We start from the raw sequence: 15,199 nt of genomic DNA, 5'->3' as shown, positions 1-15,199 counted from the left end.
TACCTTTTAGCTAACACTTCCCCTAACCTTAACCTAACTCCCTTTTTTACCCTAACCTTAAACCCTAGCCTAGCTATTGCTAGCCACCTAGCTAAAGTTAGCCAGAACAAATTCGAATTTGTAACATATCATACGTTTTGCAAATTGTGGACCTCTCATGTTATGAGTCAAATGATCTTACGTGACCTCTCTATTTATGGTTTATCTATTTATGGTTCCAGCATTATGAGGCAGAGCAAATAACGGTACAGTATAGTGACTGCACAGAGCCCCAAGAGACCTCTGCTGTCATCGTTTGAGGAGCTCTGCCAAAATTTGTGAGATTGCCTCAAGATTACAGAAAAGTATAGAACCTCCAAGCTTGCCTTATTACAATTATTGAGCCACATGAGTGTGCTTAATTTTTGTTTGGCATTATCCAGGTTAAAATCAGTGTTACTACCTGAACTTGTCCAATAAGAAACCTTGTTTTTGTTTTCCGTTGCCCTAGTGAACACAACTAAGTTTGGTGCAATTTAAAGGGGCACAAATCAGGACAAATACCATTGTTTTGAATGCGAACAACAACAAAACTATGAAACGACACACTGCTTCAGTGCCTTTGGTTCCTTGCTCTTCTCTCCCAGTTTTACTCAAGCGTCAAAAGTGCATTAGTTGTTAATAATTCCCTATTTAAAATGTTTTCTTTTTCTGTGTCCACATTCTCTCTTCTGGCTCTCCACGTATCCATCTGCCCCTCACCCTCGACCATGACGGAAGGACCCCCAAGGGAAACGGCTTAGTTGGCCCAAAATATCGTCTCATTTGAGGCTGTGCAGTAGTGGACTAATCCTAGTCTTCGTCCAAAATGGCACCCTATACCCTACATAGTGCACTACTCTTGTACAGAGGTCTATGGGCGCTACATTGGGAATAGGGTGCCATTTGGGATGCAGTACAAGTGCCACAGATATGCAGAGAGAAGCTTTGGGTGTCTGAATAAGACGTGGGAGAGGTCTTAAGAAATACAAGGATGCAAGGCATCTGCTGCCATACAATGTATCCTCCACAACAACAGGAGAGAACAGGAGAAATTGAGAAATGTCAGCCTGCTGCTGTGTAACACATAATGGGTAACATTTTCTTCCCTTGCGCAAAACAGCACTGAACCATGTAAAAAATGTAATTTATCCATGCCTTCTATACCTTTCGACATTCATAATGACCTTCAGAGAGAGAAACTCAGGGCCCATATTGATAAAACATCTCATATTAGGAGTGCTGATCTAGAATCACCCTTGTCCATATAAACGTATTCATTATGATCTAAAAGGCAAAGCCGATCCTAGATCCGCCGACCGTATGAAGCCGTAATATCTAGCTCTATCAACAGGAAATGTGTGAGTTATTTTGTCGAACAAAGATTGTATTAGGCAAAGAGATAATTGGACTTAGCAATAACACGACTGCAGCTTTGAAAGAGACCTTTCACTCAATCATCTGTCGAGAACAATTATTAAAGGTTGATTGTCACAGGAGACTAAGGTAACTGGAAAACCACCTGTTTCTCACCTCTATCTATCTCAAAAATCACAAAGAAATCTGTTGGTTGATTGCTAACTTGTGAGATACACCTTAGGTGTAAGTGGCCCATGATAGACAAAGAGACAGCGAAAGAGAGGTTTAGGAAGGTAATGAGAAGAGGCAGATCGCAAGATAAATACATTCAAAAGTAAAGAAGGGAGGGCTGAAAATAACAAAATAGTATGGGGAAAACCCGAACATAGACATTGTCTGATGTTTTGACAAGTTTTGACAAGTTTCTCACCATGTTACCTGCTTACGTCATCAAGAAACTACACTTACTCACTATATCTACTAATAGCTGCAAGATACACAAGGAGCTTGGTTGGACCACGGCACCTCCCAACAGTGTGTGACTAACAAACACGTGGGAGAATCTCAGTGGAGGAAATACCCCCTTAACTATGCAGGGCTCATCCCCATAAATACAAAAAGGTACTTTACTGAACTGTTAATAAGTTTACAGGTTAGCTGGACTCATATCCCTGAGCATTTCATCAGTCTGGGTCAAACAGATCAAGAGATATAAAATGTGCCCGTTATAGCATCACAATATGATGGATATGAATGGTCTTGCATATGTTGAGTCTTGACAGTGTTTGCAACATGTACCAAGTTTTGTTTCTATACAAATATCTGTGACTGATTTATTTGCATTTAAGTGCAGACCATGCACATGTGAATGTTTATTGGTCAATAGTGGCCATGTTGTTTGACATACTAGCCTGGAAAATGGTGCGTTGAAAGACATTGGTCCATAGAGGCCAAATATTACGTTTCGTGCAGATTGGTGTTTCGGTGCCAGAGGAGTAGCGTTTTAAGTGTTTTTGACTAAATTCTAAGTGGGGAAAAATCCATCATGGCCTACTTTATGGATCCTTGAGGCAAAATTTTTCCTTGTGGTTAGAGGTACCTATATATACAATTTCAGGACTCTCAAACTTTCAAAGTTTGCATTTTCAATCACTTGTTATAGCGCCACCATGTGGCCAATTGGCATGGCATTGCATGAGAGGGTGTGAGCCTTTACCATCATGCCAATTGCATGTTATTGCAATTGTTATTGCATGTAATTTTCCTTGGAGGAAGAACTCTGTATAGTAATAAAGAATGCCAAGAAAAACAATAGGGTTTCACCAGCTTCTCTGATGATCACCTCAACATAGCTGCAAGCACACTTTTTCCCTGGATAGAGAGGAACCTACGTACCAAATTCCAAGACGCTAGGTAAAATGTTATTTATATCACCATCATTTGCCGTTTAACACGACCACAATTTATATCACCACCATGAGTTGCACCATGTGTAACCAAATGAATTTGGCCACCAACTTACACCATCCCAACAAGTTTGGTATCTATAGGTCTTATCACTTAAGAGCTATATTTCTCTAATAACAATAATAAATATAGCTGCAAGCATCCATGCCGGGGTTCAAGCTTTGGCCCCATAGTGCCACCATCAGGACAAATTGGACACATCATCTTAATATGTGCTACTTCTGTAGTCTTTACCACACTTACCAAATATCAGAACTCAAAATCAAACAGATTATGCAATATGCTTTTAATGTATGTTGACTATTTTTTAACATTTCTAGAACCGCTGGACCGATCAACACCAAAGTCGGTATTTAGCATCGATAGATGCATGTCTTCTAAAAAATGTTTTTCCAAAACTCTAGCTGGAAAAAAAATTGCCACTATACTCCAATAAGCTTGCATGAATGTTTTTCCATGTCCAACAACACCATGTCACCAAAGAAGTTAACTACACTCACATCCTTGAGTGTGGATGCCAAATTTCATCACGCTGAGTCAAGCAGATGAAAGAGATATAAATGTGTGACCAATACAGCACCATTGTGTGCTCGATTTAAATGTGCTTGCAAATTATTATTGACAGTGTTACAAACACGTGTATAAAGTTTAGTTACAATACGAATGTCTGTGTCGGATTTATATGCATTTATCGGCCAGGTCACGCCTACTTGAAAGTTTATTGGTCAGTAGCAGCCATGTGGTTTGAGAGACTAAAAATGTTGCGTGATGAGAACTTGGTCTATAGATGCCATATATCAAGTTTCATACAGATCAGTAATTCGGTGTCGGAAAAGTGGCATTTTAAGTGTCTTTCACAAAAATCCAAATAGTGGAAAATCCATAATGGAGGAGAGGAACCTACAGAGCATTCGTAAAGTATTCAGACCCCTTGACTCTTTCAAAATGTTGTTACCTCACAGCCTAATTCTAAAATTGATTAAAACGTCTCATTAATCTACACACAATACTCCATAATGATGAAGCAAAAAAAAAATATTTGAGCTAAAAAAATAAAATAAAGAACCAACATCCCTTATTTAGATAAGTATTCAGAAACTTTGCCATGAGACTCGAAATTGAACTCAGGTGCATCCTGTTTCATTGATAATTCTTGAGATGTTTCTAAAACTTGATTGGAGTCCATCCATGGTAAATTCAATTGATTTGACATGATTTAGAAAGTCATACACCTGTCTATATAAAGGTCCCACAGTTGACAGTGTATCTCAGACCCATGAGGTCGAAGGAAATGTCTGTAGACCTCAGAGACAGGATTGTGTCAAGGCACAGATCTGGGAAATGGTACCAAAAAATGTCTGCAGCATTAAAGGTCCCCAAGAACACAGTGGACTCCATCGTTCTAAAATGGAAGAAGTTTGGAACCACAAAGACTCTTCCTAGAGCTGGCCGCAATTGGGGGAGAAAGGCCTTGGTATGGGAGGTGACCAAGAACCCGATGGTCACTCTGACAGAGCTCCAGAGTTCCTCTGTGGACATGGGAGAACCTTCCAGAAGGACAACCATCTCTGCAGCACTCCAACAGTCAGTCTTTCATTGTAGATTGGCCAGACGGAAGCCAATCCTCAGTAAAAGGCACATGACAGCCTGCTTGGTGTTTGCAAAAAGGCACCTAAAGGACTCTCAGATGATAAGAAACAATATTCTCAGGTCTGGCGAAAACCATATTTTTTAGCGGCAGGGACTATGAGACAAGTCAGGGTAGAGGGAAAGATGAACAGATCAAACATCGCTGGAGAGACCTGAAAATAGCTGTGCAGCTTCCCATCCAACCTAACAGAGCTTGAGATTATCTGCAGAAAAGAATGGGAGTAAACTCCCCAAATACAGATGTGCCAAGCTTGAAGTGTCATACCCAAGAAGACTCGATGCTATAGTCGCTGCCAAAGGTGCTTCAACAAAGTACTAAGTAAAGGGTCTGAATATTTATGTTTTGTCATTATAGGGTATTGTGTGTAGATTGATAAGGGAAAAAAATTATTTAACAATTTTTACATTTTACAACAAGGCTGTAATGTAACAACAAGTCAAGGGGTCTGAATAATTTCAGAATGTAAATATACACAGATTTTGATTTGGTGAATAGACGACAAACATAATATATTGACAAAGAATTTAGGAATCCGCACACTATAAACTGCAAAAAACAGAATACATGCACATGCATTCATTGAGATGAAGATTGAACAGCAGTAACTCAGCAAACAGGGGAGATCCTGAGGACATTCTGCGATGTTCCAATTAGGTCCCATAAGTGTTTCGTTTTCTATGTTTTGTATTTCTTTGTGTTTGTCAATCAGTGTGGTTCTCAATCAGAGGCAGCTGTCTATCATTGTCTCTGACTGAGAATCATACTTTCCCACCTGTGTTTTGTGGGTAGTTGTTTTCTGTTTTGTGTCTGCACCAGACAGAACGGTTTAGTTTTGTTCCATTTTGTTATTTTGTCTCAGTGTTCAGTTGAAATAAATGATCATGAACACGTACCACCATGCGGTTTGGTCCACTCCTTCTTCATGCAACGATGAGTGTTACAGAACTATCCACCACCAAAGGACCAAGCAGCGTTGTAAGGAGGAGCAGCGTGGTCAGAGGTATGAGACAACCTGGGAGGAGGTAGAGAGGTGGTCGGACGACCCAGGGAGATTGCCAGAGTCCGCCTGGGATTCTATGGAGCAGTGCGAAGAGGGATACGGGAGGATTGAGTCGGCGAGACCAACACGACTGGCAAGTAAGCTCGAGAGGCATCCCCCACAATTTTTGAGAGGGGGCACATGGGGAATGTGGCAGAATCAGGTTCTAGACCTGACCCAACTCCCCGTGCTTACCGTGGCGGGCGTCGTACTGGTCAGGAACTGTGTTATGTGGTGGAGCGCACGGTGTCTCTAGTACGAGTTTTTAGCCCGGTGCGCTACATCCCAGCTCTCCGCATCTGCCGGACTAGGGTGAGCATCCAGCTAGGACGAATTTTGCAAGCCCTGCTCTCCAGACCTCCAGTACGTCTCTATGGCCCAGGATAACCTGCGCCGACTCTGCGCACTGTGGTCTCTAGTCCGTCTGCAGAGCCCAGTGCGTCCTGTGCCTGCGCCCGGCACGTGCCGGGCCAAAGTAACCATCCAGCCAGGACGGGTTGTGCAGCCTCCAAGTGGTGAGACATGGCAAGAAGCCTCCAAAGAGGGCCTCCAGTATGGAGCCTCTAGCGACGGTCTCCAGTCCGGAGCCTCCAGCAACGACGGTCTCCAGTCCGGAGCCTCCAGGAAAGCCGGTCTCCAGTCCGGAGCCTCCAGCAACGACGGTGCCAGGTCCGGAGCCTCAAGCAACGAGGGTGCCCAGTCCGGAGCCTCCAGCAACGAGGGTGCCCAGTCCGGGGCCTCCAGCAACGAGGGTGCCCAGTTCGGGGCCTCCAGCAACGAGGGTGCCAAGTCCGGGGTCGGCGGCGAGGGTCCCCGCACCAGAGGCGTCACCGTGGATAGATGCCAACCCAGACCCTCCCCTATAGGTTCAGGTCTTGCGGCTGGCGTCCGGACCTTCGGGGGGGGGGGGGGTCACACCCTGAACTTAGAGAGCTTTTTATGTCTCTATTTTGGTTTGGTCAGGGTGTGATTTGGGTGGGCCTTCTATGTTCATTTTCTATGTTTTGTATTTCTTTTTGTTTGGCTGGGTGTGGTTCTCAATCAGAGGCAGCTGTCTATCGTTGTCTCTGATTGAGAATCATACTTAGGCAGCTTTTTCCCACCTGTGTTTTGTGGGTAGTTGTTTTCTGTTTTGTGTCTGCATCAGACAGAACGGTTTCATTTTGTTCCATTTTGTTATTTTGTCTCGGTGTTCAGTTGAAATAAATTATCATGAACACGTACCAGTCTGCGCTTTGGTCAGCTCCTTCATGCAACGACGAGCGTTACAGTACCGAATTCCAAGGCGAGAATCTTAATTGTATACTCCTCGTGTCCTCTCTCCTCACCTCCTCCTCTAAATCCATTGGAGGAGGTCAGAGGGGCGAGACCTCAGCTTTCTCATCCAATGGGTTTTGAGAAGGAGGCCAGGAGAGAGGAAATTGGACGTGAGGAGTATGCAATTTAGATTTTCTCCATGATTGTAGGTCACAAGGAGTGATGGGCGTGACCTTTCAAAGTTTGCATATTTCATTGCTTGTTATAGCAACACCATGTGTCCAATTATCAATGTATTCGAGGGCGTGGCCTTCGGCCAATTACCATCATGCAAGGTTGCACCCTCCTAGGCCTTACGGTCTCATGGGAATTTTCCTTTTTCACAAAATCCCTGCTTGAACCCCTAATAATATTAATCCTAACAATTATAATAGGGTTACAGTCCCTTCGGAGCTTGGACCCCTAATAATAATACATTTTATTTGTCAGACGCCTTTCAGGACACTCAAGGGCAATAAAAAGTAGGCCTATATAGACTAGTTGGAGCAGATTATTTAAATTCACTACACAGTTACTCTTGGCACAACGTGTTTAAACTAAACAACCTCTTCATCAGGCAGCCTGATATGTACATAGTTCAGTCAAGTATCTTTCTTGCGTCAAACAGGCCACTTTCATGTCCTTTTTTGAGTGACAAACTAACAGTTATCTAAGCAAGAAACAATCAAACCATGAATCTGGATTTACTACTTCTGAGCACCTCACTATCTCTGGCCCTAAAAATGTACTGACTGATTAGCTAATCAGTGAGAATGAATGGGTACAAATCGAGTTTACGGTCTCTCATCAAACAATCAACAAATATCTCAGACAAATACAGCAATCAAGATCAACATTCACAATGGAGGTTCGGGGGCGAAACAAGCCAATCTGTCCACTTTAAGTGGACTATTTCCTGATTATAGTGCTACTGTCCCACAGGGGCTGGAGAGTCCAATGCCTGATAGGACTTCAATCATACATGTACCTGGCAACATTAGTCTTTTTCATTAATACGTTGCTCTATTAAAATTTTGGGATGAAAAACGTTCCTGTTTTAAACAAGATATTTTGTCACGAAAAGATGCTCGACTATGCATATCATTGACAGCTTTGGAAAGAAAACACTCTGACGTTTCCAAAACTGCAAAGATATTGTCTGTGAGTGCCACAGAACTGATGTTACAGGCGAAACCCAGATAAAAATCCAACCAGGAAGTGCCGCATTTTTTAAAACCGCCTCATGCCAATAACTCCTTATATGGCTGTGAATGAGCTACGAATGAGCTTACATTTTCCACGTATTCCCCAAGGTGTCTACAGCATTGTGACGTCTTTGTAGGCATTTCCATTGAAGAATGGCTGTAAGGGACCATATATAGCATGTGGTCACATGGTGTCTCCCGCAGAAAATCTTGAATAAAATACTGAGGTAGCCATTTTTCCAATCGCTTCTTATGAGAAACCAATTGCCTCGACGGATATATTATCGAATATATATGTTAAAAACACCTTGAGGATGGATCCTAAACAACGTTTGCCGTGTTTCTGTCGATATTATGGAGCAAATTTTGAAAAAAGTTTAGCGTTATAGTTGCAGCATTTTCCGGTTGATTTCTCAGACAAGCATGATGAAGAAACGGGAGCTATTTCGCCTACAAAAATAATCTTTTTGGAAAAAAGGAACATTTGCTATCTAACTGGGAGTCTCCTGAGTGAAAGCATCTGAAGTTCTTCAAAGGTAAATTATTTAATTTGGTTGCTTTTCCTATTTTTGTGAAAATGTTGCCTGCTGCTAGCAGAGCCTAGCATAGCATTATGCCATGATAAACTTACACAAATGCTTGTCTAGCGTTGGCTGTAACGCATATTTAGAAAATCTGAGATGACAGTGTTGTTAACAAAAGGCTAAGCTTGTGTTTGAATATATTTATTTTATTTCATTTGCGAATTTTTGCGTATTTATGTCCGCTGCGTTATGCTAATGCGTTTGAGGCTATGATTACGCTCCCGGATACGGGTTTGCTCGTCGCAAGAGGTTAATACGGAGCTACTTCAAGTTTTGAACGCTTACAATACAGCAGGATCACAATTGCATCATGCGCATCTCATATAGTTCTGGTGTTAGAGAAGTTATGTCGCCCAACAGTGTTGTCAAAACGATTGCCATGGTAACAAGTCCTCCTCTCCCAAAGCCCACGTTATTATTCAACACACTACATGATATTCACCACGAATATTGTGTTCGTACGACATACCAATGTTTGAAGGACATCTTGGGATTAACTGGGTACAACTAGTGTAACGTGAAACGGTACATGAACACTGTTCGACTCCTGTATTAAAATATCTAAACAGATATTTTATTTCCCCAGATGGGCATTCCATAAATGTGAAAGCCTGGCATCTCGTGACTTTGATAAAATAACTTAGAATCTTGTACTGTTATTAGATATGAAATGTCAGTCTGGGTGCCACACAAATGCAGCTTGCAGGCCTGATGGGGCACTGATGTTTTTCTGATGTTATAATGGCTGCCTCATACCTAGAAGTGTGAGGATGCAAGCCAGGATGGCGATGAGGGCCCCAGTGCTGAGGCCTGCTGAGAGCATGGAGGCTTCACTCCCACATGACTGGGGAGCTCCATCGGGGTCACAGTCGCACACCCGGATGGACAGGGTGTTGGTGCTGCTGAGGGCAGGGCTCCCGCCATCCATGATGAGGACAGGGAGGCGGTACATAGTCTGGTCGTGACGCTGGAAACCCCCTCGCATGGTCAGCACAGAGGCGGTGTTGTCTGTGAGGAGGAAGGCATAGCAGCAATATAATGATCAAATTGTGTTCAGATAGTAATACTTGGTGGATTCCAACTAATCATGATGACAGTTAACTCTGATATAATGTTTGGATAATGGAAAATATCCATACCAGGGCTAGGAAACCACTATGGTGTTGTGGAGCTTCTCCTGCCTGGTAACTAGGCATTCAGTATGAAGGGCTCTCTTATTCTTCTAGGTTGTCCTGCTGCCAACTATGCACATTTCGTTGGCCAAATATGACTATGTGTCTGGCCTTTACCTTTGTTGTCTCTCAGGGTGAAGTTGAGGTTCCCAGCAGCCTCTGCAGTAAGGGAGAAGAAGAAGCGGTGTCCACTCTGAGGTTCGTCTCTGTCCATTGCGCTGATGGTCTCAATGACCTGCAGGGGACAGAGGACCAAAGGTTACATTCCGTTCAGGTCAGTTCAGATATAGGAATTTGTCTTGTATTCTAGAGTATAGTGTCCATATTAAGACAGAGTCGGTCTTTAAAAATATATAAATTATTTCACTTTATTTAACCAGGTAGACCAGTTGAGAACAAGTTCTCATTTAGAACTGTGACCTGGCCAAGATAAAGCAAAGCAGTGCGACAAAAACAACAACACAGAGTTACACATAAACAAACGTACAGTCAATATCATTAGAAAATTAATGTACAGTGTGTGCAAATGTAGAAGATTAGGGAAGTAAGGCAATAAATAGGCCATAGAGGTGAAATAATTACAATTTAGCATTAACACTGGAGTGATAGTTATGCAGATGATGATGAGCAAGTAGTTTATGTGTCGGGGGGCTGGGGTCAGTTTGTTATATCTGGAGTACTTCTCCTGTCCTATTCGGTGTCCTGTGTGAATCTAAGTGTGCGTTCTCTAATTCTCTCCTTCTCTCTTTCTTTCTCTCTCTCGGAGGACCTGAGCCCTAGGACCATGCCCCAGGACTACCTGACATGATGACTCCTTGCTGTCCCCAGTCCACCTGGCCATGCTGCTGTTCCAGTTTCAACTGACCTGAGCCCTAGGACCATGCCCCAGGACTACCTGACATGATGACTCCTTGCTGTCCCCAGTCCACCTGGCCATGCTGCTGCTCCAGTTTCAACTTCCACCTGACTGTGCTGCTGCTCCAGTTTCAACTGTTCTGCCTTATTATTATTCGACCATGCTGGTCATTTATGAACATTTGAACATCTTGGCCATGTTCTGTTATAATCTCCACCCGGCACAGCCAGAAGAGGACTGGCCACCCCACATAGCCTGGTTCCTCTCTAGGTTTCTTCCTAGGTATTGGCCTTTCTAGGGAGTTTTTCCTAGCCACCGTGCTTCTACACCTGCATTGCTTGCTGTTTGGGGTTTTAGGCTGGGTTTCTGTACAGCACTTTGAGATATCAGCTGATGTACGAAGGGCTATATAAATAAATTTGATTTGATTTGAAGTAGAGATACTGTACTAGGGTGCAAAAGAGCAAGAAGATAAATAACAATATCGGGATGAGGTAGTTGGGTGTGCTATTTACAGATGGGCTGTGTACAGTCGTGGCCAAACGTTTTGAGAATGACACAAATATACATTTTCACAAAGTCTGTTGCCTCAGTTTGTATGATGGCAATTTGCATATACTCCAGAATGTTATGAAGAGTGATCAGATTAATTGCAATTAATTGCAGAGTCCCTCTAAGCCATTCAAAAAAACGGAATCCCCCCAAAAACATTTCCACTGCTGACATCATGTCAGTGATTCTCTCATTAACACAGTTGTAAGTGTTGACGAGGGCTGGAGACTATTGAATAACAGACTGGAAGCTTCAAGAGGAGGGTGGTGCTTGGAATCATTGTTCTTCCTCTGTCAAACATGGTTACCTGCAAGGAAACATGTGCCATCATCATTGATTTGCACAAAAAGAGCTTCACAGGCAAGGATATTACTGCCAGTAAGATTGCACCTAAAGCAACCATTTATCGGATCATCAAGAACTTCAAGGAGAGTGGTTCAATTGTTGTGAAGAAGGCTTCAGGGTGCCCAAGAAAGTCCAGCAAGTGCCAGGACCGTCTCCTCAAGTTGATTCAGCTGCGGGATCGGGGGACCACCAATATAGAGCTTTCTCAGGAATGGCAGCAGGCAGGTGTGAGTGCATCTGCACGCATAGTGAGGCAAAGACTTTTGGAGGATGGCCTGGTGTCAAGAAGGGCAGCAAAGAAGCCACTTCTCTCCAGGAAAAACATCAGGGACAGACTGATATTCTGCAAAAGGTACAGGGATTGGACTGCTGAGGACTGGGGTAAAGTAATTTTCTCTGATGAATCCCCTTTCCGATTGTTTGGTGCATCTGGAAAAAAAGCTTGTTTGGGGAAGACAAGGTGAGCGCTATCATCAGTCCTGTGTCATGCCAACAGTAAAGCATCCTGAGGCCATTCATGTGTGGGGTTGCTTCTCAGCTAAGGGAGTGGGCTCACTCACAATTTTGCCTAAGATCACAGCCATGAATAAAGAATGGTACCAACACATCTTTCGAGAGCAACTTCTCCCAACCATCCAGGAACAGTTTAGTGACGAACAATGCCTTTTCCTGCATGATGGAGCACCTTGCCATAAGGCAAAAGTGCTAACTAAGTGGCTCGGAGAACAAAACATCGATATTTTGGGTCCAGACTTTAATCCCATTGAGGACTTGTGGTCAATCCTCAAGAGGTGGGTGGACAAAGAAAAACCAACAAATTCTGACAAACTACAAGCATTGATTATGCAAGAATGGGCTGCCATCAGTCAGGATGTGGCACAGAAGTTAATTGACAGCATGCCAGGGCGGGTTGCAGAGGTCTTGAAAAAGAAGGGTCAGCACTGCAAATATTGACTCTTTGCATCAACTTCATGTAATTGTCAATAAAAGCCTTTTGACACTTATGAAATGCTTGTAATTATACTTCAGTATTCCATAGTAACATCTGACAAAAATATCTAAAGACACTGAAACAGCAAACTTTGTGAAAATTAATATTTTTCATTCTCGAAACTTTTGGCCACGACTGTACAGGTACAGTGATGGGTAAGCTGCTCTGACAGCTGATGCTTAAAGTTAGAGAGGGAGATATGTCTCCAGCTTCAATGATTTTTGCTTTAGTTTTTTTTATTGTTTAAAAGTCCCGCTGAGACTGAGGCTGTCCTATTATGGACACCATGTTGGAGCAGCACTAAGTAAAACCAAGAGATAGAGCCGTATAGATCACAAGCTTTAAAATTTGACATGACAATATTTAAGGTCATATAGGTCATACTTTGAGAGGGAAGGCAGTACCACACTCTATAGGGTTGGGACTTGGGAGACATCGTATAGTGGAAGTGATATTTTCAAAAAAAAAACAGGCAAGGAAAATCAACACAATTTGGTGACCGTTCCACCGCCAACACAATCCCCATTGAACTGCCTGTAGTCAGCATTAGCCTCACACCAACATGATAATAGACCCTTTCAACAATACTCAAATAATAATTGTGTTACATGAGTATTTATTTGTCAGGTTGATATATTCTAAGCAGAACCTGATATATTTTGAATAATATTACACAATACATGTTTTGCGTATTGTAGCTATGTCAGCTGCAGAACAACAAACAGACTACAGAGTTCAGGATGGTGATATGAATTGTCTCAAATACATCATCTAAGGGGGTCCAAATATCAGTTCCAAACCAAATGGACATGAGGAAGTGTGGGTTTAAGCCAATGAACTAAAACTGCACACACACACACACAGACACACACATTGTTTACCTAGGACAGTTTACGAAGCATTAAAGTGGAAAAGCCATCCCCGGGCTGGCTTACGAATTATTACACACACTAAAAAAACGCACACCATTTAAAAGTGCTGTGTTTAAAAGATGATTATCAGTGGAGGCCCATCAGGTTGCGCTATAAGAAGATTCACTCGGTCCGACGCTCTGCAGTGGTCTAATCCCCCTTGCTTTGGCTGGGTTAAACACCGGCCATGCCAATCCCTGCCCTCGCGAGGAGCCAGAGTCAGCACAAACTCTATCTGCCAGAAAATCTCCTGGAAACTGGAAACAACCTGCCAACAGGGGGAGCGTTCCAAATGGCACCCTATTCCCTATAAAGCCCTATGGGCCCTGGTTAAAAGTAGTGCACTATATAATGAAAAGGTTGCCATTTGGGACACACAGGGAGTGAATCTAAAAATATATATATATACATTTACCAGGTTTTTTCTCATTGAGATAATATCTATTTTCCAAGAGAGACCTGGTCCAATAGCAGCAGGGAGAACAACGTTTCAGACAAAACAACTTACATACACTAACACAACATTAAACAAAACTATAAACACACATACAGTACACACAACAATTACATATTACATTAAAAACACAAACAGCTGGCCTAAAAACAATTACACTCTTCTGTGATATATACATCGGTCAAATATTTAAACTCCACCAACGAAACTAGATCATCACATTTTAAAATGTTCAGGAGAGAATTCCAGGACCACGGTGCTAAGTAACTAAAACTATTTCTACCATGACCTGTTCTAATTTTTGTACTGTTAGAAGCAAATCAGAATGGGACCGTAAATGATATTTATTTACTGACCTGACTAAAAAAGAACAGAGATAAAATGGCATTTTACCCAATATGGCCTTATAAATCAGTGTATACCAGTGTTTAAGCCTACGCAAGGTCAATGACGACCAGCCAACAGCGCTGTAAAGATCACAATGATGTGTTAGACGTTTCTGATTTGTAATGAACCTGAGGGATGCATGATACACTGAATCAAGTGCTCTCAGGGTAGTGACTGAGGCCTGCATATATATAACATCACTACAATCTAGAACTGACAGTAATGTACACCGTACCAGCTCCTTCCTGGCCTTGAAAGAAAAACAAGCCTTATGCCGGTAATAAAATCCTATTTTCAGCTTGAGCTTCCTTATCAAGTTCTCTACATGCACAGTGAAGCTCAGCTAATCATCAACCCACACACCCAAATATTTGTACACTTTAACTTGCTCTATAGTATGTCCAGCCAATGCAGCAATGACATGATTTGTAACATGCCTGGCATTTGAAAATACCATGCATTTTGTTTTAAGCGGCAGGGTAGCCTAGTGGTTAGAGCGTTGGACTAGTAACCGGAAGGTTGCAAGTTCAAAAACCCCAAGCTGACAAGGTACAAACCTGTCGTTCTGCCCCTGAACAGGCAGTTAACCCACTGTTCCTAGGCTGTCATTGAAAATAAGAATTTGTTCTTAACTGACTTGCCTGGTTAAATAAAGGTAAAAGAAAAAAAGAAAAAAAAATTATATATGCACATAGTATTGCATAGAAAACACTCTGAAGTTTCTAAAAAAGAAAAAAAAGAATCAGCTTTAAATCATACATATTCTGTTGTATGATGGTAAATGCTCTTTGGGCATTTTCAAAAGCTAAAGATAAACTATTACCACTTGAATAAAGAACAGTATCATCTGCATAAAAATGAACATCCGCTGTTTCAATAAGATCCCCAATGTTGTTGATATACAAAATGAAC

At 42.3% G+C, this 15,199-nt stretch overlaps 1 protein-coding gene across 1 annotated transcript in view; it reads right to left on the bottom strand.

The window, feature by feature from the left end:
• cdh7a (cadherin 7a) overlaps nt 1-15,199 on the bottom strand; it is a 155,308-nt gene that overhangs the window by 21,724 nt on the left and 118,385 nt on the right. The window contains exons 10-11 of the mRNA XM_031810424.1: nt 9,909-10,026; nt 9,376-9,627 (exon numbers count right to left, since the gene is read on the bottom strand). Coding sequence (XP_031666284.1) covers nt 9,376-9,627; nt 9,909-10,026 — 370 coding nt within the window. The remainder of the gene's footprint in view (nt 1-9,375; nt 9,628-9,908; nt 10,027-15,199) is intronic.

Source organism: Oncorhynchus kisutch, linkage group LG30 (assembly GCF_002021735.2).
Source record: "Oncorhynchus kisutch isolate 150728-3 linkage group LG30, Okis_V2, whole genome shotgun sequence".
Lineage (NCBI taxonomy): Eukaryota > Metazoa > Chordata > Actinopteri > Salmoniformes > Salmonidae > Oncorhynchus > Oncorhynchus kisutch.
The sequence above is the reverse complement of the archived record's forward strand: the minus strand, read 5'-3'. Positions and strand labels throughout refer to the sequence as shown.